The 19,882-nt window shown below is 41.4% G+C and overlaps 2 protein-coding genes across 4 annotated transcripts in view; one reads left to right on the forward strand and one right to left on the reverse strand.

Moving 5' to 3' along the window:
• Positions 1–31: 31 nt before the first annotated feature.
• On the reverse strand, positions 32–4,380 carry LOC115597724 (ubiquitin protein ligase E3 component n-recognin 7). 2 transcript variants are annotated; one of them, XM_030443943.1, is made up of 11 exons: positions 4,141–4,380; positions 3,660–3,793; positions 3,484–3,544; positions 3,303–3,398; positions 3,166–3,219; positions 2,955–3,060; positions 2,711–2,856; positions 1,250–1,444; positions 983–1,139; positions 793–854; positions 32–592 (listed from the first exon to the last, which is right to left on the reverse strand). In XM_030443943.1, exons 1-11 carry the CDS (start codon positions 4,252–4,254, stop codon positions 509–511), a joined length of 1,209 nt encoding a protein of 402 aa, XP_030299803.1. In that variant the 5' UTR covers positions 4,255–4,380; the 3' UTR covers positions 32–508. The 2 variants fall into 2 exon arrangements, with proteins under 2 accessions (XP_030299803.1, XP_030299804.1); XM_030443944.1 differs by lacking the exon at positions 3,166–3,219.
• Positions 4,381–6,308: 1,928 nt separating this feature from the next.
• The window catches only part of itpk1b (inositol-tetrakisphosphate 1-kinase b), a 33,413-nt gene continuing 19,839 nt past the window's right edge, over positions 6,309–19,882 (forward strand). The window contains exons 1-3 of one of the 2 annotated variants that reach the window (XM_030443881.1): positions 6,309–6,547; positions 7,022–7,185; positions 12,780–12,804. In XM_030443881.1, coding sequence (XP_030299741.1) covers positions 7,091–7,185; positions 12,780–12,804 — 120 coding nt within the window. In that variant the 5' untranslated portion in view covers positions 6,309–6,547; positions 7,022–7,090. The remainder of the gene's footprint in view (positions 6,548–7,021; positions 7,186–12,779; positions 12,805–19,882) is intronic. The other variant, XM_030443883.1, reaches the window with a different exon arrangement.

The raw sequence follows: 19,882 nt of genomic DNA on the forward strand, positions 1-19,882 counted from the left end.
ATCTGATCTCAGTGGAGTTCTTTTGTGCACGTGGAACATGTGAGAACTTTATTTGGAACATGAATTCACATAATCAGTAATATTTCCTCACATCACGTTTACAAACAGAATTTAAACACACCGTGGCGTACTAAACTTGCACACATGGCAGCATCATGGTCATGTGAAGTACTGTTACGACATATCAAGACGGTTTAATCTTTTTAAAGCAATACAGTGCTGAAACAAAATGTATTTTGTTCATTAATGTCACAAGTAAACTTTAATTAGGAGCTTCAAAGTTAAGGCATCATTATAATTCAATATGAATGAAACGGTAAACCCGAAACCCACGGCAGTAACCCTTTACAACAATAACCCCAAGTCAGTACTATTTGCACTAATTATTCAAGCTTTAGGATCACATTGGTTGCAGCGAGAAGCCCTTTTATTCAGCAAAGAAAAAAGGGGTCTTCCCTAAGTTTCGCATACATTCAAAGCACCATACGATAGCAGCTTGGCCTCCTCATTACTGGTATCCTGCACTGGTTCGGCGTCTTTTCTTGGCCCGCAGCTCCTCGAAGAACTTGTGTACGGCTTCGACTGTGACTGTCTGGTAGAGACAGAGAAAAAATGGTTTAGGTTTGAGATCTTGACTGCAAAATTCCACACTTTAGTCAGGTAAAATCAAACCAACACTGCCCTTGGGTAGATGAGTAAACACTAATGGTGACTGATTAATTAGTATTTTCCCTCATGTCTTGTAATGTTTAGTTCGACACATCAAGACTTTATTTTCGCTCCATTTCTCACCTTTCCTTCAGCAGCACACTGCTCTAGAAATGCACTGATCGAAGTTGTCAGCTCGTTGAAACCTGAGGGAAGAAGACATGATTAATTAGTCTCAATCAATCGCCTCTCCCATAAATCTCACTCTACGTGATTACATGCTTGGAGGAAAATTGACCCCACATCTTCTTCTTCCGCCCTCCCCTGTGCTCACCGTAAATGACCTCCAGCTGCCGTACGCGGTCCATCGAGTTCGTCAGCGCCATCAGCGGGTGCTGCCCAAACGGCTCCTCCATGCCTTTGTTCTCGTAGGCCAGGACGGTGTCAGACTGATCCATGAGGAACTGCACCTCTGCAGCCACATAGGCTTTCTGTGACACACGTTCATTCGAAAAGGAAGCCCTCATTACACGGTTATATGCACCAGGATCACATGTTAAGCCAACACCTGCAAAGAAGCTTCCCAGTGTTAGTGGACTACCTTGCAGCTTGTGCAGGTGCAGAGCTCGGAGCGCCAGGTGTAAGGCCAGAACACAGCTCCCTGTCTCAGCCTCTCCGGCCCCTGGACCTGCAGCTCCTTCAGCCTGCACGTCACTGTTTTGGTCGTGGCCTTCGCGGGGCTGCCTGTCATCTCATCATACGTCCGTTTGCAAGGGGGACTCCTGTTTTCCGCTTCCTAAGACACAAATAACCAAACATGATGGCGTGAGTTATGCTGTCCAACTGGCAAGAAGAGTAGGTGATAACAAATGGGCTTCTGTAAAACATCTCAGCACCGCAGACTCATCCGGGGAAGTCTCAGGGCGACTGACACGACGAGATGATTGGGCGATGAAAATCACCAGTTTACAGTAAGCTGTCCTGTGAAGCCTGGCCAAAGCCGTCTACAGAGCAGGGGAAGCAGAGCCTCATGGGTCATTTCTCCCCTAATTACCCCGAGGAGGGGAAAGCATGTTAACAGGAGCTGGAGCCTGCTCTATAATCTGCTCTTTACCCTCCAGCCCCATCTTGTGGCAACAAGTAACACCAGTTGCCATGAAGGAAATGTGCACCCTGCCCAGTAAAGACAAACACGGACTATGAGGGGCCTTTTCCTCTCAAATCCCTCTATTACAGAGGGTGGAGGGTTTGTCAGAAGGGTTAGGGTTGATATCTGTCAACATGGATACAGAAGAAATTCTCAATCAATACTTATATTGTCATGATTTTAACAGTTTTTCAGTGAAAATAAAAACTGTAATGGAAAAATGATCATTCCCACTATAGTAAATCATATCGCAATTATATATCTGTTAAAATAATAGCAATATGTTTTTGTTTTGTTTTTTAAAATTGTATTGTGCAGAAATATTTACTTACAAATGAGAACTAATGCTTTGCTCTTCATCAGTACCTGCTGTTGGTGCTGGTGTCAAGTATGAATACATTTGAACCAGCACCCAATGTGCACAGTACGCTATTCTAAGGCTATGAAACAGGCTACAATATGTACAGGAAAACAGTGACGGTCCTCTGCTTCCTCCAATTTCTGACACATATGTTTTAGTGCAGAGCTAGCAGAGTATGATGCTGCTGCTGCTGCTTCATATCATAGAGGGGTTATTGTAATTACAGGCTTTCAACTTCTAATTTACCATCATGTCCGCATTCAAGTTGCAACCGCAACTGGGAAACTTGGATTTTTCTGAAAGCTCTGATGTATTCGGCTTCGCAATGTGCAATTTCCAGAAAGGAAAACAAACATGGACGCCTCATGACAGCAAATGACAATCGCCAAGTGCAACTGAGCCCATTTTTATGAATATTGTATTACATTCTCAATGGGCAGTAATCATTTCCATTTCAGATTTGGATTCAGTAGGTTTTCGTGTTGACTTTACAACCCTGCTATCGGTTTTCACTCTAGATACAGCAAACAAAGTCTCATAAAATCCTTTCCTACCTCCTGCTTTGTGTGCTCGGTGCTGGTGGTCGGTTCCTCCTCCCTGCTCTGACTGGGATCAGAGTCTCCTTCCTTTTCTGCTCCTTCCTCCACATCGACTTCTACATCTTCGTCCTCAGGATGACTGACGCTGATCACAGGTGGTGCTAAAGGGCAAAGTCAAATTAAAAAGAAAGCGATTCTCTGGATTTGACTGTTAAATGTAGGCAAACTTAAGACATTTTTGTTTTGTAAAATGAGCTACCTGCGAAGTGCGCAGCGTACGTCCACAAGAAAGGAGCCTTGTTCATGCAGCCCTCACAGACCATCTCCTGCAGCTCCTCGGGATCCACTACAGTGCAGCCCAGGTGCTGTCAAAGGCAAACAAAAAGGAATACACAATGAGATCAAATGTAAACTAGAATAGAAACAAGCGCTCAGACATCCTTTCATTTCAATAACATGACTTAACTTACCCTGTTGTGGAACCAGTCCTCACAGACGACACACTGGATCATCTCATCATTGGTCTATCAGGTGATAAAATGGGCGTTTTGTGTAACATGAACAGGAGATTTCATTCAAATAACGTGAGATGAGGTAAAAGGTCTACCTGGTCGTCTGTGTCTGGATATGGCCGGTCACACGTGCAGTAGCAGCCGTTGAAGTTGTGGTCGTAGTGATTTCTGGCATTTTGCTCATCTTTGGCCTGCGGGCACAAGAGATACAGGTCAGAACATAAATAGCAGAAACACAGCTATGGATAGAAATGGTATTAATACCGGAGGACTCACAGGAGCTAGTTGGCAAGTGAATTCCCCAAACTTGCCATTTCCACAATCGCAGCGAAAATTCCTGCAGCATTAAAAAACGGGATGAGGGACGAGTAAAGAGAAGATGACAAAGAAAAAACTGTCTTTACTGTCAACACACACAAAAAAAACACAAATTAAGGTAAAACACAGGTTACCTTTTGGTGTACAGCTCAAAGATGTCGTGTCCATCATGGCACTTATTGGCACAGGCCAGACAAACCCCTGCAGGCTCTGCAGCACTGGGAGTGCAGGTGTTGCAAGCAAACACAGCCTGTCTCTTCACATAACCCTGTGACCATAAAACACAGGAAGTATAAATACACTGCAGAAAATAGATTATTAATGAAATATCCTTTGATGTAATAAAAACCCACAGAAGTTATTTTTGTCTGATCAACAAAGGGACCTGCAAACAAAAGGATTTGAATTTGATCAGTCTTGAATGGCCCAAAGGAATTACAAGCCCTTAGGAAAAAAAATCAGAACACAAACAGTCGCAATGCACACACACATCTAAACAAAAAAAAAAAAAACTGCACAACTGGTTTTCACATGAGGCGACAGCAGGAACTGAACAGAAGGATATAAGGCGATGGGTGCAGTCAGGGCTGCGGTGCAGGAAGCTCTTTCTCTTACCCGGGAATAAGAGCAGTTTTCTGGGTCGCTTCCAGCCAGCACGCACAGAGCCTTCTCGAGCTCCTCGTCGTTGATATCGTCAACGTCTGCGTCCGTGTCTCTATTTGCTGCCATTTGCGGCGATAACAGAGAGTGAAGGAGGACACAAAGACACAGACACACACACACACACCGGTGAGGGCAGCGGCAGGACAACAGTGTTGACAAATGATTGTTCCGGGCGGGAGTTTGGGCCCAGACCACGTGGAGGAAGTGACGCAAGACACCGTCTCTCCAATTTAACAATATTATAACGGTCAATTGTTTTATTTATTTATTTTTTGTTTATCGTAGTAGTGTGGGTGACTTGTTAATTATTTTGGGTATCAACATTAAATAACGTCCCTTTGTTCAAACGTTTACAGGTTGTTACTAATGGCTGATCAATCAGTTAATCATTGATTGGTAGACCCTGACGTGATCACGTGACCACTTCAAGAAAAGAGCTGCGCAAAAACCCATTAATTAAAGATTTATCAAGCACTTGTTAAGGAATTCACAACATTTATTAAATCTTTAGCACAAAACAGAAAAGGATGAACACCAGTCAAAGGGATTTTTTTAAACCTAAACATCCGAGATGAGTTATTATAAAGGCGTTTAACTGATTTAGAGTGGATAATTTATGAACAATTAACAAAGCTATTTATCACAGTTTATAAACACTTTATGAAGTGAAGTGGTATCTAAGGAACCAAAGGCGATAACGCTCCTTCTGCACAAGACCTGTGCAGGATCACAGATCTTTGACAACAACCGAATTTTTTTTTTTATAATTTTAGTTCAAGCAGGAAGCATGTCATTTAAAGCTGTTTCTCTCAACCCACATGGACTGAATGTGAAATAACGAACTGGATTTGGTGTGTGTGTGTGTGTGTGTGTGTTAATCATGTCAACAGATTCAGGCTATGGTGGCCAGTTTTATTAATAGTGGTTTGCAGTGTACAGGTGACATATTCTCACATGCATTTGTTTTTGTGGGTGAATTACAGGGAATATTAACAATAAGACAGACTCGATTAAAGTTGTTCGAGAAGGCTCTGTGTGTGTGTGCTATATATATATTTATTCATTGATCTATCTATTTGAGCCTACAGCTCCGAAAGGGGCATGATGACTTCCCTCAGTCATGAAACCAGGACCAATCGAATACTATATTATTAAATTATAATTACGTATGTATTATAATGTGGTTACTTGGATAACCTAATGTTTTGGCTGTATGTTGCGATGGTTCTCCAATGGATGGCGCCACTGTGACGTGTGTCTCTGTCGGGGTCGCCCGCCGAAAATATGCGCTCGTTGCTGCCCTGAAGACAGTAGACGACGGCACGAGGGTGCTCTCATTATGCAAGCTGCAACGAGCCTATAAATAGATGATCAGTTCATGATGCAAACTGCTGTTGGTTTGTATACAAACCAGTTCGCCGATACACGTATTGTCTCTAACTTTCCTGAATCTTTTCGAATGAGGTGTGAACTGACAGACAAGCGAGGCGGTGCAAGAGAGAACAGGCTGAACTTCCCTGACCGCATCCCGGCTGCCTTTACAGGCTGTCGGAAATATTGTCGAGTTGTCATGACCAGCCCAAAGCTAAATATTCTAGGTCATAAAAGGGTCAGAGTAATCCTACATTTGAGCCTATTTTGTTTTTATGCTGTTTAAAAGCACTATCATTCGCCCATATAGTGAAATATATACATGTAAATGTTTAGTTTTTATTTACTATATACATTTTGAAACTACTAGTCAATTAATTGATAAGCCAACAAACTATATAAAAAATAAATATAAATTGCTGAACATTTTGATAAACGATTAATTGTTTAGCAAATATTGCTAATGTTTGATCACTCCAGTCTCACCGATGTAAGTATTTTTGCATGTCTGTTTGTATCATTAATATCATTGCTGTATATCATTGTTATAAACTTGGGTTAGGGACCATTGACCAAACACCAAGACATACCTGGGAAGCTGCAATGGTCATCGGTGACAGTCACTAGACAACCTCATTAATCAAGCCCCTCGACAAAACAATCTGCAAGTTAATCGATAATGAAAGCACGAACAGCACGTGAAATCAGGAAAGACGGTGATTCGACAGTCGAAGGGGGATGGGAGTGCTACTTTCCGAGGGGCTCGTGAAGGCAGCATCAGTCTCCTGGATCCTGGGTGTGTGCAGTCAGTTCAGCCCAGAGACTGAGGGAGAAAACACCAGGAACATCTCAACGTGACTCCAGCTGTGCCTGTCACCTGTCACCTTGTCCGAAAACTTGTTCTCCATCTCCACTGGACGGACCGAGAATGGGAAACTACCCGAGCTAGTTTCTGAAGAGGACACACATTCAGTGCTAAAATTGCCAGGTTAGTAAATGCTAGCTCACCACAGCCTCCCCTCGTTGGCGCACTTAAGTCAGTTGCTTCATCTTTAAGCTAACTACCCAGTTGTCCTGAGTTCAACCATTTGATATTTGTAAGTCCTGTGAATCTGTTCAGTCATTCATCGTAGGTCAGCCCTGATAGCATGCTAGCTAACGCTTCCTAATTGCATGCCATCGGTTAGCTGTGCAGGTTGTCACTACACAGCTAGCCAGCTAATGTTAGCAATAGAGGTTAGCTAGAGGGGGTCAGTGCGTGAGTTTCGCTGTGATATTACGTTTGGAAACTGTTTCATTTGAACCATGAGGACGTTCAGCTCAGCGAGGAAGACTAGTTGAAAGCGCGACTCCTGGCTGTGTGATCACAAACTGAGTCGTGAACTTGAGTATTCCCCTCCATTGTGGGCTGTTGTGTTTGTGACTTATGCTATACGGTGGTTTCCTGTTTTCTCCGGTCCAGGTTGAGCCTTCCAGTCACAGCGTTTGCCTCCGGAGAAGGACCAGGAACACAGTAAAAAAAAAAAAAAAAATGCAGACCTTCCTGAAAGGCCGGAGAGTCGGCTACTGGCTCAGCGAGAAGAAGATGAAGAAGCTGAATTTTCAGGCCTTTGCTGATTTGTGCAGGTATGTGTCAGGTTGTTTCAGAGCAACTAACAGAAAACAGTTTGGCAAGCAGTACATTCACATAATTAAACATTGATGTCGCAGTGAATTAGGAGGTGTGCCGACACTGCATCGCCTCTTAATGACTCTGACGAAAGGGACTGATTAACATCTCGTCTCCTCTTCCAGTGAAAAGCCCCATTGCACACTTGATTTGAAGTTTCTCTTTCGCACTCAGACACAGCATCAGTGATCTCTGCTCGTGTCTGTCAAGGGTTGAGGTTTTACGATAAGCACAGTTGATAAGGCGTGTGGCTGCTCTGCTTCTCTATATGCTATTGCTACTGCTATTAATGCCACTCTACTATTTTTTAAATGGTATGTATGCATGCCCCAAAGGAGGGTTTAACTAGCAAAAGTCAGTTTAGGGATTTCGTTGTTTTGTTTGACATGTCTTGAATCAGTTGTGCTTGTGGAGACATGTTTTGAGGAGGTGCTGTGTGCAGGCGGGACTGTTTGAATTAGGTGCATGTATAACAGGAAAAGCAGCTTAACAGCTGGGTATAGAGGCGCCGTCATTATGTTAATTCAAAAGAATGAAGGCACGCTTGTTTAGATTGAAAATGATTAATCTCTGCTTTGTTGTTGACACACAGATTGAATTTAAACAGTGTGATATAGCATAGACCAGTCTTGGCTTGTTGACTCTAGTTTTGAGATGTTGCATTTCTGATATGTCTGTTCAAATGCATAGTCATAACATGAATTTGTTCAAGGGTGTATTCCTACTGTGGCAAGAGTTGTTTCTGATTCTCCAGCCTTGAGAGGGGCAGCTATGTGCATGTATGTTATCTTGTTGTGGCTAATCTATCTTCAGCCAAGTCAAATGTTATATAAGGTGTTATAAAGTAGGGCATGGATTTTTTCAAAGCAGACATGTGAACTCTCTCCCACTGATTTACAATAGCTGCTATATAGTAAACAGGATTGGGGAACTCCAAGTTATGGCCTTCTCAAGTCTCGTTGCAACATTGCTTAGCTGCCTCTGCTGTATGAGGGCCGTTGTGATCCTTAAAACACAGTAAGAGAGGATGGAGAAAATATTTGAATGCACACTGACAACATACCTGACCTACAGGGGCAGATGTGTTGTCAGTGTGCAGGCATTTGATTTGGAGCTATTTTCACCTTTTTAAAGAGGGTTGTTACCTCATAAAGCAAACTGGTTGAGCCAGCACAGATTACCACTGTAATCCACAAAACATTTTTAATCTCTTCATAAACCTCCTGGTAACCACCCCTCCCTCCCTGCATTCTGCCTACCCACTTCTCCCCTCAGAGCTGAAGTAAGGGCTGTTTAATATGAAGTATTAAGAAGTGGTGTTATTGATAGAAGATCAAGAAGATCAAATCACATTGATGGCCTTTATACAACAACAAAGACAGCACATTTAAATGAAAAAGTGCAACAAAGTTGAACGTGGGTGTATTATGTAAATCATTTGCATTTCACCAGTCAAGTCACTGAAACTTTTTCTGGTTCTCCTTTTCCTGACATATTTCCCTTTATCATATACCATGTTATAAAGCAAGAGTCATCTTAGAGAGGAAGGAACAGATTGAACCGAGGTAACCTGTGACAAAATGGCATTTTGGCTTTCTAGGAGGAACAACTTTCCAAGGGTGTGTCAGGTATTTGTACACTTTCACCAGAATTGCCTTACCTGCAGTCAATTTCATTTAGCAAGGAAATGTTCCAACTAACTGGAGGGGAGGTGCCTACAACATGAGTTCCCTCCCCCCAGATAGCTTAACAACCATTCACACCTAGCACGCCTCACCTAGCCCTAACAATCCACATGAAGGCCGGTTAAGTCAAATACCCACAAGTGGCCCTAACGACTCAGAAACTCAGAGCTCACACCTGTCGTTAACAACACTGTAAGGTCACACCCAGAGTTTATAAGCCTGCAACTGCCCTCCAGTTTGTTAGATCTGAAGAAGCCTCTTGGAAGAGAGGTGAAACGTCTTGAAGATACTGTAACAAGTGTAGTTGTACTTACAGCACTTAGAATTACTAAGGAAATGTTTGCAAAATGACTGCTGAATTTCATTGAATGCACCTGTACAGATAGATGTGTGCTGTTTTTCTACCTTTCGGGCTGCATCATCAAAGAAACTGAGTATTAACCTTAAAAGAATCCTACTCTAATCGTGACTGACCAGGTTTGCCTCCACTTATCATGTGACATGCAGCTGACATTGTGAGTGCCTCAGTGTGGAGTCAGCCCTGTCTCGTGCAGCTGGGTTTCCTGCTGGTCAGAGTCACTCAGGTTTATGTTGGCGTCCCATAAGCTTGCACAGCAATTTTCTGACTCGCATATGCCTGATTAAGAAAAATGCGATGCCCTTGAAAACAGCCAGCCTGAGCGTCACTGGTTGATATGAATATTGTCTCTTCACCCTGTCAAGGCAAGGTTGTACACTCTAGGACAACACGGCTGATGTGATTACATTGAGCTGCACCCACTGTGTGCTTCCATGTAGACTTTCACCCAAATGATACAATTTACTGCAGAGATGGGAAGAGTGATTATTGAAGAGTAACTTATTGGGAGTATACCTTTCAAATTTATTAACATGTAAAGAAGGTATTGTTAATTTTAAGCCAAACAAGTAAAACTTTTTCCCTTGTTGGCCTACTTCATCTGTCTCTGCTCAGCGTTATCCATAAGAATGTGTTTTGATTCAAGGTAAGAATCATAGTTTTTCGTATTGATCTTCAGCCACTGCTAAAACAAATGTACACCCTCCTGCTTTCATTTTGCGCAACCTACAAGTTAACACACTCTCAAATACACCCACATGTAAACTTTACAATCACATACTGTCATGCAGTGTAGGAGTCACATATGGTGTCCCATAAATACCAATCTTAAGGGTTAGAGTTTATGGACATAAGATACTGTGCGTCTTAAAAAGTCTTGTTTTCCATTACACCTCCATGTTCTTGTGTGTCAAGCCTTTTAAAAAAGTTCTGACCCTGGCCTGCTTCTCTGACAGGGTTTCTCCATCTCGTTCATTCTGCTGGCTGTGTAACAATATAGGAGAGCAACAGACAATCTCCATATCTGAGATGGGATGAAACTAAAGGCTCCATTCACACCACATGAAACACGCCAGCTGCAGTATTAAATATCCACATTGTTGTGAAGGAGTGAATGGCTGGGCGGCTGTTACCATGGGGCTGTAACCTCAAAAACAACTGGGTGGGATGGGCTAAGTCGGTAGTAGTGCTAAACTGGTTTTGTCATCATTGTAAATTCTCTAGAAACGACTAGATGTGTTGTTTTGGTCAAGTAGGATTTGCTTTCAATTTTCTGCAGAATCTTTTTGGCTTATTTGTGGCATTGAGTGAGGCAGGACCCTGGACAAGCCGGATCTTCCAGAAATGTGCAACTCCTGTTTGAGCTCCTGTTTCTCTCCCACTGTTGGAGTTTGGACTTATATAAATCCAACAGGTTTAAAAATGTGAGGCTAATCCTCTACACCTTTTACAGATTTCCTGAAAACTTTCGTTTAAAAAGAGAAGCAGTCTCCTCATATTCAAATTTATGCATGATATGTTGCGGAAATACCGCTGTGTCTACTGTCACAGATAAGGAGAAGAGATCTGTTGAGGTTCCTCGTGTGTATGATTTAGTGATGTGCTATGTTATGATCGTCACCTCTAACAACAGCTCCACTCCTGTAGCGGTCCGCTGGTTGCTAAGCAACCTTTTTTTTTTTTTTTATCTGAAGACTAGTATTTCTGTGCTGTTTCTGAAAAGTAGAATATTCTCCAGCTCTGGGATTCTTGTATTTTTGGTCACAATGGCCCCACTTTGCTGTCCGATCAACACATTTGCTGAATAATTCATGTTCGTTGTTCATTTATGTTTCACATCAAGGCACAAATAGGCTTATGTATCAACAGCTTGTGTCTGTTACTCTCCATTTAGTAAAAAAAATTGAAGACATCTTTCTGTTTCTGTTTAATTCTTACAGAAAAAACTATTTCCATGTGCGTATACATTGAGAGTAATGGGGGCCGACACATTTTAAAGGCAAGAACTCCAGTGAGGGCAACTGATGCAAAAACATGTTTTACATAGCCTGCACTGAACAACATTTTCATGAGTGGAAATAAAAGATGTTTTCTTTGCACACAAAAGGCTTATTTCCCTCTGATTTTTTTCACATATTTAAATCCATGTTTGAGCGTACTTCTCTTTGCCAAGATAATCCCTCCACCTGACAGGTGTGACATATCAACATGCTGATTAAACAGCAATTTTTGCTACACAGGTGTGCTTTGGATTGGTGATGATAAAGGCCACTGAGTGTGCATTTGGTATGCTGACAACACAAATGTTCCCTGTGAATTGAATGTTTATTTTACTACCATCAGCCATCTCAAATGTCGTTTCCAAAAATTAGGCAGTACATGCAACTGGCCAGACAACATGTAAAGACGTCAGCCCAAGACCTCCACATCTGGCTTCTTCACCAGCAAGATTATCTGTGACTGGCCACCCAGACAGCTCGTGCAACAGCTTGCAAAACTAAAACATTTTGACAGAAACTGTCCCAAAGGGTTTCAGTGGAGCTCATCAACACACTTGTCATCCTCACCAGGGTCTTGACCTAACTGCAGTTCTTTGGCGTAGCCATCGTGAGTGGGCAATTGCTCACCTTTGATGGTGTCTGGCACTTTGGAAACGCGTTCTTTTCAGAGATTAATATGGATTTACACTGTACTAGGTAGTGCATTGTGTTGCGTGGGCAAGCAGTTATAGCATGGTTAGGCATTAGCTCTGGACAATGGGCTAAGATGCACTTTATTGATTGCATTTTGAATGCACAAACATACCTCACAAACATACCATACAAGAGACCCTTTGGCCCATTGTCATGGCATTCATCTACAGCCATCACTTCATGTTGCAGCATGATGTTGCACATGTTGCAAGAATCTTTACACAGTTCCTGGAAGCTTAAAAAAACCTTCCAGTTCTTGCATATACTGGCCTTCATATTCACCAGCCAAGTCTTACCACCAAGTTGAACCATGTTTGCGATGCCCTGGATGGGCGTTTATGACTGCAAGTTCCAATTCCTGCTAACATCCAGTCAGTTTGATACATAATACATAAAACATAAAACATGACCATAATCAACAACCTGATCTACTCTGTGCAAAGGAGAAGTGTCAAACTGCATGAGGCAAATGGTAATAACAGACACTAGTCAGACCTAGTCATGCAAAGTCTGTATTTCAGTGCCTCATAAATTTATTTTCTCAAGATGAAACTTTTAGAGTGGCCTTATTGTGACCAGCCCAAGGCACACCTGTATGATATAGATTAGTCTTTGTCCTCGAGCCTAAGTACGACATTTTTGAAGACTAGGAAAGCACAGACATCCTCATCTATGGTACCTGACATACATTTACATGACATCTTAAATCTTATAGCCTTGAGTTACTTTCGATACATGGCAGCCTATTTTTAATTGACCTGTTTCAGTTTGTATTTGATAGAATTGATGACTCTTGGTTTTGTCTTCTTTTTCAGGAAAAGAGGAATAGAAGTTGTTCAGGTAAGCAGACAACATTTTTCTTAAAGTTTTAAAACTGAGCATTGTAATTCATTGTTTTACCTAGAAGTCACACATTTATGCCTTTTAGATAGAGTTGAAACCAAGCTGTAAACCACTGTGAGTGTGTTCCTCCTACATACCTGATGTAGTTGCTTCACATTCTTGCGATTTTCATTCTGTTAGCATTTTGAGTTGCAGTCCACCAGACCAGGCCATGTTCATTGTCAGGCTGTGATGTAACTCATTCCTGCACGACATTTCAACACCTGGCCTCAACTCTGTAAACTCTGTTGTACATCAGAGGAATTTAGTTGGGGCAGTGGTTAAAAAAAAAAAAAGAAGAAAAAAAAAATCAAAAGCCTGGTAGTTGTAAAGGTCTCAGTATTTGATACCAGTCACCTACAGCAAAAACAGTATTAGTTTTCTCTCTATCATATATATATATATATATATATATATATATATATATATATATATATATATATATATATATATATATATATATATATATATATATATATATATATATATATATATATATATATATATATATATATATATATATATATATATATATATATATATATATATATATATATATATATATATATATATATATATATAATATCAGTCAGTTCAAAGTATTCTATGTAAGGTGGACGTGACAAAATAAATCATGGTCTTTTTGGAGTGATCACTAAGCTCAAGTAAAGAATGTAAGTGTATGTTCAGTTAAATGAAAGCCCCAGGGAAGTAAATGCTGCTGGCGTTAATGGATATTGCACAGCACACTACCTTTGTGTAAGTAAACACAGCACGTACAGCAGCACAGTAACAATTGTCACTAAGTCCTCAGAGCTCTGTGCTCAAAGGTGCTTGTCAGTTAAAGTGCTTCTGCGATTGAAGAGGAAATCATCCTGCCTTTTCTGCCTGTTTCTTAATGCTGTCTCTTGTCTTCTTGGGGGGTTCTCTTTTTTTTTCCTCTGCTTTGAGGCTATTTTTTTCCTCTCAATGTGCTGACGATATCAGAACACCCAGAAAGAGCCTTGTCCTGGGAATAGTCCCAAAGTAAGCAGGGGCTTTATTTCCCACTGTGCATTCAGCCCCTCCTGGGAGACCACAGATCCTCACAGACCCTCAGCTTGGAGTACCCAGCGACGTGAACGTCCCTGTGGCCTTCCCCATTTTCCCCCCCATTTCTTTTTCCAGAATTACCTGTTGTCAACTGAGTTTTTTTTCATGCTACAAATCAGCATAAACTCTTATTTTTAGCTGTTCCGTCACTACTGATTAAGAGTTTACTTGGACACCCAGAGGGGTTTTTTTGGTTCTGTTTTTTTAATTCACACCGGTGACTCGACGGCCTGAGATGCACCAATGCCAGCTAGTGCCTGTGCTGTCATGGTTGCATCACAAGTGAAGATAATGGTAGCCATTGTAATGCTCTGGTCTTGTTATACAAGTCTGTGTAAGAAGCTGTCTTCTCCTATTGCACTGGTGGATTCTGAACACTGCAACCCTTAGACTTTAGCTTGGCTATTTTGCAGGCAGTTATACAGTTTCTGATACCAGATCATATATTTGAAGCCTTGTTATTTTATACATTTTCTCTTGTATGCCTCATGCTTAAGGTCTTGTAATTAGTGGACCTTATTCTAAGGCCAATCTTACTGAAGCCCCAGACAAATTTCCACATTGAAATAATTATTGACTGAATCTGAACAAAGACTAGTAATATTTTGTTAAAGACAGAGAAATCAAGAGTGATGGGTAGTTAAGGGTGAAGGAAGTGGTAGTACATTACACAGGTAACACAAAATTAAAATGGTACTTCTCTACACTCTCTAAAGTGTTTAGCTTGAGTGTTGTTTATGATTTATTCATTTGGGTTTTTTAAGCTTTAAGGCTGTGTGGGAGTGTGGCTGTTATGTAGATATCAAGTCCATTTAACCTTCTCTAGAAGGGTCAAGTAGAACGTAGCTGCAGATTTATCTGTTGCAGCCAATCTAATCACCTAACCTTGTCTCTTTAGTCTTACAGACTAGCTGATCCTCAGGATAACAACTGAACCTTGGATATCCAAGGATAGATTAATCCTAGGCCTTCTCTTGCTAAATAAACCAATCTTCCTGATGTTTATACCGTGATTACAAGCTAATTCAGTTTTTTGTTTTGTGTTGAAACCACAGATTTGTTGGAAGAATAGCAGTGTACTAGAGCTGAAACACTGGTTCATCTCCACAAAATTAATCAGCAGCTCTTTTGTTTGTCAATTAAGCCTGTAATCAAAATGCAAAACATTTCCTGTTTTTAGCTTTTCAAATGCTTTCCTTTCTCTTATTTGATACAAAGCTCAATTTCTGTGGGTTTTCGTTTGTTAGTGAAAGCAGTCTGAAAATGTCTCTGAGTTTTTGGGGATATTGAACTGGAATTTTTCACTTTTTTCTGGCCGTTTTTAAACCAAATGATGATAATTGATTTCAGAAAACAATCAGCAAATGAACTGAGAGTGAAAACAGTTGTCAGTTGCAGCTTTACTATTTACTAGTCTAAATGACATCAAGATTTCACACTGCCACCCAGCAATTTATGGTATTTGCCACATGAGCTTGGATCCTCCAGAGAGTTAGCAGTGGTTATGATGTCACCCTGTGTGAACAGATCTTTGCTAAATCAGGCAGCCCCTGGGAATTCATTTTATATTTCCACTTCTAGTGTGGGAAAACCATCATGTACATGTATACCCATCTGGACTGACAGAACTGGAAAAGAACATACGGTTCGTTTTGTTTGCTCGTTTAGCCTCTAGCATCTTTCCACTACAGTTTTTTTAAATTTTTTAAGTCAACACATCATCACACTCACCTCAGCCGCCCCCCCATCTTCCCTCTCAAACCTCCAAGTGATCTAGCACCAGCTCATCAATACCTGATAGCCCTTTGCTCATGAGAGCTATCCTCTCTTTGCTCTGTACATTAGCCTGTCTGTATCACAGAGTTGATGAGATTAACTCACCAGGCTCAGCCTTGAGGAAGCCAATATTCGCTCTCAGAGAGAGAACCCATCACAGCAAATGGCCATCGTTTGAGTGGGCTGTCCAGGCAAAGTTATTGAGTTACTGTTTTTATTATATGGTAAGTGCTTAGAATTTAAAGTTAATTTCCGGCATGCGACTGTGTCTCACCTACATATTGAATTTGTGGAAGATGACAAACAAAAAGATTGTAATACACTGGTCCGCCATCTGATGACAATCAAAAGAAAGCTGATTGTTATTTGGCCATTTTTTTCAATTGGTATATAGTGAAATTGGATGAAATGAAGCTGAAAATTAAGACTCTGCACTAAGCTTTAACAAAGATGCATTTAGTTGTTTTTTCACTGCCTTTTATCCTTCTTATTGAAAAGGGGTTGTTTTTTTTTATGTCTGCCAGCTGATTCACTTTAGTCACACACATTTATCAATGGTTAACCTAATATCATACTTAACAAAGTATGTATTATGTATCTATAAAAGCTTAAAGGCACTTTCCTCATAGTCTTCTACTGCACGACCTAGTCAGCAGTGATGACTCCAGGGATGCTAAGGAGACAGCCATTAGGCTAATGAGCTCCCAGTTTGACCCTCCATATGGTTTTTGACTGTAGATTCAGAACCATCATGCTGATCCCATCTCATGTTTAGTCTTGTACTTCATGCGAGGTGTGGCCGACAGCCATATGTCTCTCTTACACTAGGGTGTCAACTGATGCACAGCATACAAAATAAATCATTCATCGCGTCTGTCTGCACTCGGCACGCAGTCTCTCTCTGGGCTAGCCTCACAACAAAGCGAAAGCCAGGTGAGATTAGAGCCAGCTGAGAGCAACTAAAAAGAGACATGTAAAGGATGAAGCAGCTCCGAGGCTGAACCTCATCGGGCACATAGACAAATAACTGCCTCAAAAAATTGTTCATACAGTTTATGTTCACCATGCTTGCACACTACTATATTGGAAACTGGGGCCAACATATGAGCTCTGTCCCTGCTATTCGCTTTAAATCACCAATCTTGCATTTCCCTAGGGTGTAGCTTTGGCCCAATGTTGAGCAACATCAAAGCTGAAAAATGTTGCCCCTGACCCAACCTCTCCCTCAAGGATCCAGCCTGTTTTCTGTGCTGTCCATCACCACTGTAGCCCACTGCTAGCACTCAGTCCCAGAGGGACTCGCAAAGACGTCAGCTGACATTTCTGCTTTTAGCATTTAGCACGACATCAGGACTGTACTGCTGGGTTTTTGGATGAGCTCTAAAGCGGGGTCATTCTGTCTACGCACAGGGAGAGGAGAGCCTCATCCTCTGCGATGTGTCTTTGCCAGTGGATGTTGACCCCCCACGATATAGAGTCCTGTTTTTGTGGAGGGGCCAGGCTGTGGATGGGCCCTCTGTGTTGTGTAAGCAAGAGATTATAAGCCATGCCTCAGTGGACTACAGACAAATTCCCCTCCACCCAGCCCTGCCACACTGACTCTGCTAGCTAGACAGAAAACGAGAGCGACGGTTCCAGTTTATACCAGCACGCTGTACCTCACGCCACTAATGAGTCCTGTCACCACTGCTGCTCATAGCTACTACTGTTATAGACTTATAAGTAGGTGACAACACAGTTCATGAGTGATGACTTGCCAACGCTGTGAAATTAAGGTAATGGCATCATGTTTATGCATTTTATGCATCTGCTAAAAGGTCACACCTCTAAGTCTACCACAAATTTTCTGATAAACCAGCTGGACTCCTGAGACAATGAGTCACCAAGTCCACTGTAGTTTGTTGTTAAACCAAGGGCTCAACTTTCCAGTTTACATAGTCACACAGGTGATTCTGATGAATCATTGTCAATGTTTCACTTAAGCATCACATAACCCCTCCAGAAACTGGTTGTCGAGTAGGTGAATATCTAATTCCAGCAGGGAATCATAAGATAAGATAAGTCTATTATGATGCCCAGTGGGGACAGTGTTGTGTTTAAATACTTTATCAGTCCACAGTCTTCTACAGTAATGCTTGCTGCTAATTCAGTAACATTTTGGCAGAAAGCTTTTGTACTTGTCGGATGTTGGAGTTTTATGTGAGTGAATGATGACATATACCAGTTTTTGCATACTGTTAATACCATGGTATCTATTACTTTAACATCTCTTTTGTGTCAGGACATTTTCAGAAAAGTTGTATTTTTATTTTTCCAATAATGTGGTGAAATACATTGAGATTGTTGGATTAACATAAAACAGACAGTGGTTAGTTTTTGCATTAACAGGTCCAGAAAATGTATGACGTCCCCATAGATATCGGTATTTCAATTGTACAAAATGACATATACTGTCTGTGATAGTCCATATCACCCACACCTAACCTCAGCTTTCCCTTAGCCACAGTAGTACAGATATAGTAGAAACCCACCAAACTTGCTGGATGCTTTCAGCCTCATTGCCCTGTGTTCATTTTTGTAGCTCTTGCTGGTATGTTACTTTTGAGCTGGCGGGCGTGTTTCTACAAGCTGGAGGAATGGAGCATGCAGGAGAATGAGATCCAACAGCGATCAGATGGGCATAGAAAGACATGCCGTGCTGATGTAGCATAATGAGCTCTACAGAGAACACAGCTTGACTTGAACACTGCAGGGTGTGTTCGCATTTCTTTGCGTGTTCTTTGTCATAGTGTGCACGTACTGTAAGATGTGTAGTGTAGTCTATGCCTGTGCCTAACATGGAAAAGTCCATATGTTCAATGTAGGACTCTGATGAGAACAAAGAACATGGCTCTGTCAACATGGGGACATTTTGTTCTTCCTGATGGCTGCAATGTAAAGCACATGGTGTATAAATCATCTCATATTTAACAGATTTACCACCCTGCGCAATTGACTTTTCAGGGCAGGACCAAGGCTACCCCAATTAGTTATCTATTCATCACACCTCTCACAATTATTAACCAGGAAATGTTGGCTTTGGCTGTGGCCAACCCTGATCCAACTGAAACTTGGGAGAGTTTTACAGCTCTTGCATTGATTCAAACCAGTGTGGCTAAGGTGTGTTCACTCTCAGCTTGCTCACTGTCTGGACAGTGGACAAAGGACAATGAGGTCCTGCCCAGCTTTTGCTTATTTGCACGGGTGTGTGCTGAATTGGCTTTTGTCTGTAATGATCAGTTGAACCCTATTTGCTGATTCGCTAATGAATTAGTGTAGGACAGCATTAGACAACAGCAGATCTCCACCCTTGGGTTTCTTAATGTCTCTCGCACACAAACATCGACCTCCTGTGTCACAACAAACTGGACACAGTCAGCCAGAATAAAGGGCCTTTGAATTGCACTCAGCATTTTCATCCATAGATGACTCAACGTTGCTAAAGCCCAGCATCTCTCCTCTTATCTCTTGTAATGTTGCTACATTAGCCTGTGTGCAAGCTCTGACCCACATAAGTCTTATCACATTTGAAGAGATGGTTTGACTACTTGTGAACTACTTGGCCAGTGCAGGCAGTCTTTCGGCGGGGGTAAACTTCAAACAAATGCTAATTTGGTGTTTTGTTAGAGGCTGTCAAATAGGGGTAATGAAAAAAATCGATTATTGATTAATCGCGATTATGATTCGATTATTAAATTTCCAAAAATCGATTTAAAAAAAAAAAAAAAGATTTTTTTGCCTGGACATCCAGAGCTACAGTCTCATATGTGACCGTTACAGCTCATTATGTCAGCAGTTAATGGAATCTAATTTCCTACGTACTTCAGACGAAAGCTATGGATGAAACCCACACAAGCGCAAATATGTGTGAGTTTCTCAAAGCAATGGCAGACGAGTGGGGAATAGAGAAACACGCCCTGGTTCTCGTCACCAACAATGCTTCTAACATGAGTCCGGCTGCTGAGCTTGGCAGCTTTCTTTTAACAGTGAAACACTACATTTAAAACAAATTAAAAAATAATAATTTTGATATTACAGTTACACTATACAATATTGAATGTGCTGTGAGGTGTTACTCAAAAGATAAGTAAAATAATTCAGCAGCTGACTGATGTTAAATGGAAGATCA

The sequence above is a fragment of the Sparus aurata genome, chromosome 16 (genome assembly GCF_900880675.1).
Source record: "Sparus aurata chromosome 16, fSpaAur1.1, whole genome shotgun sequence".
Taxonomy (NCBI): Eukaryota; Metazoa; Chordata; class Actinopteri; order Spariformes; family Sparidae; genus Sparus; species Sparus aurata.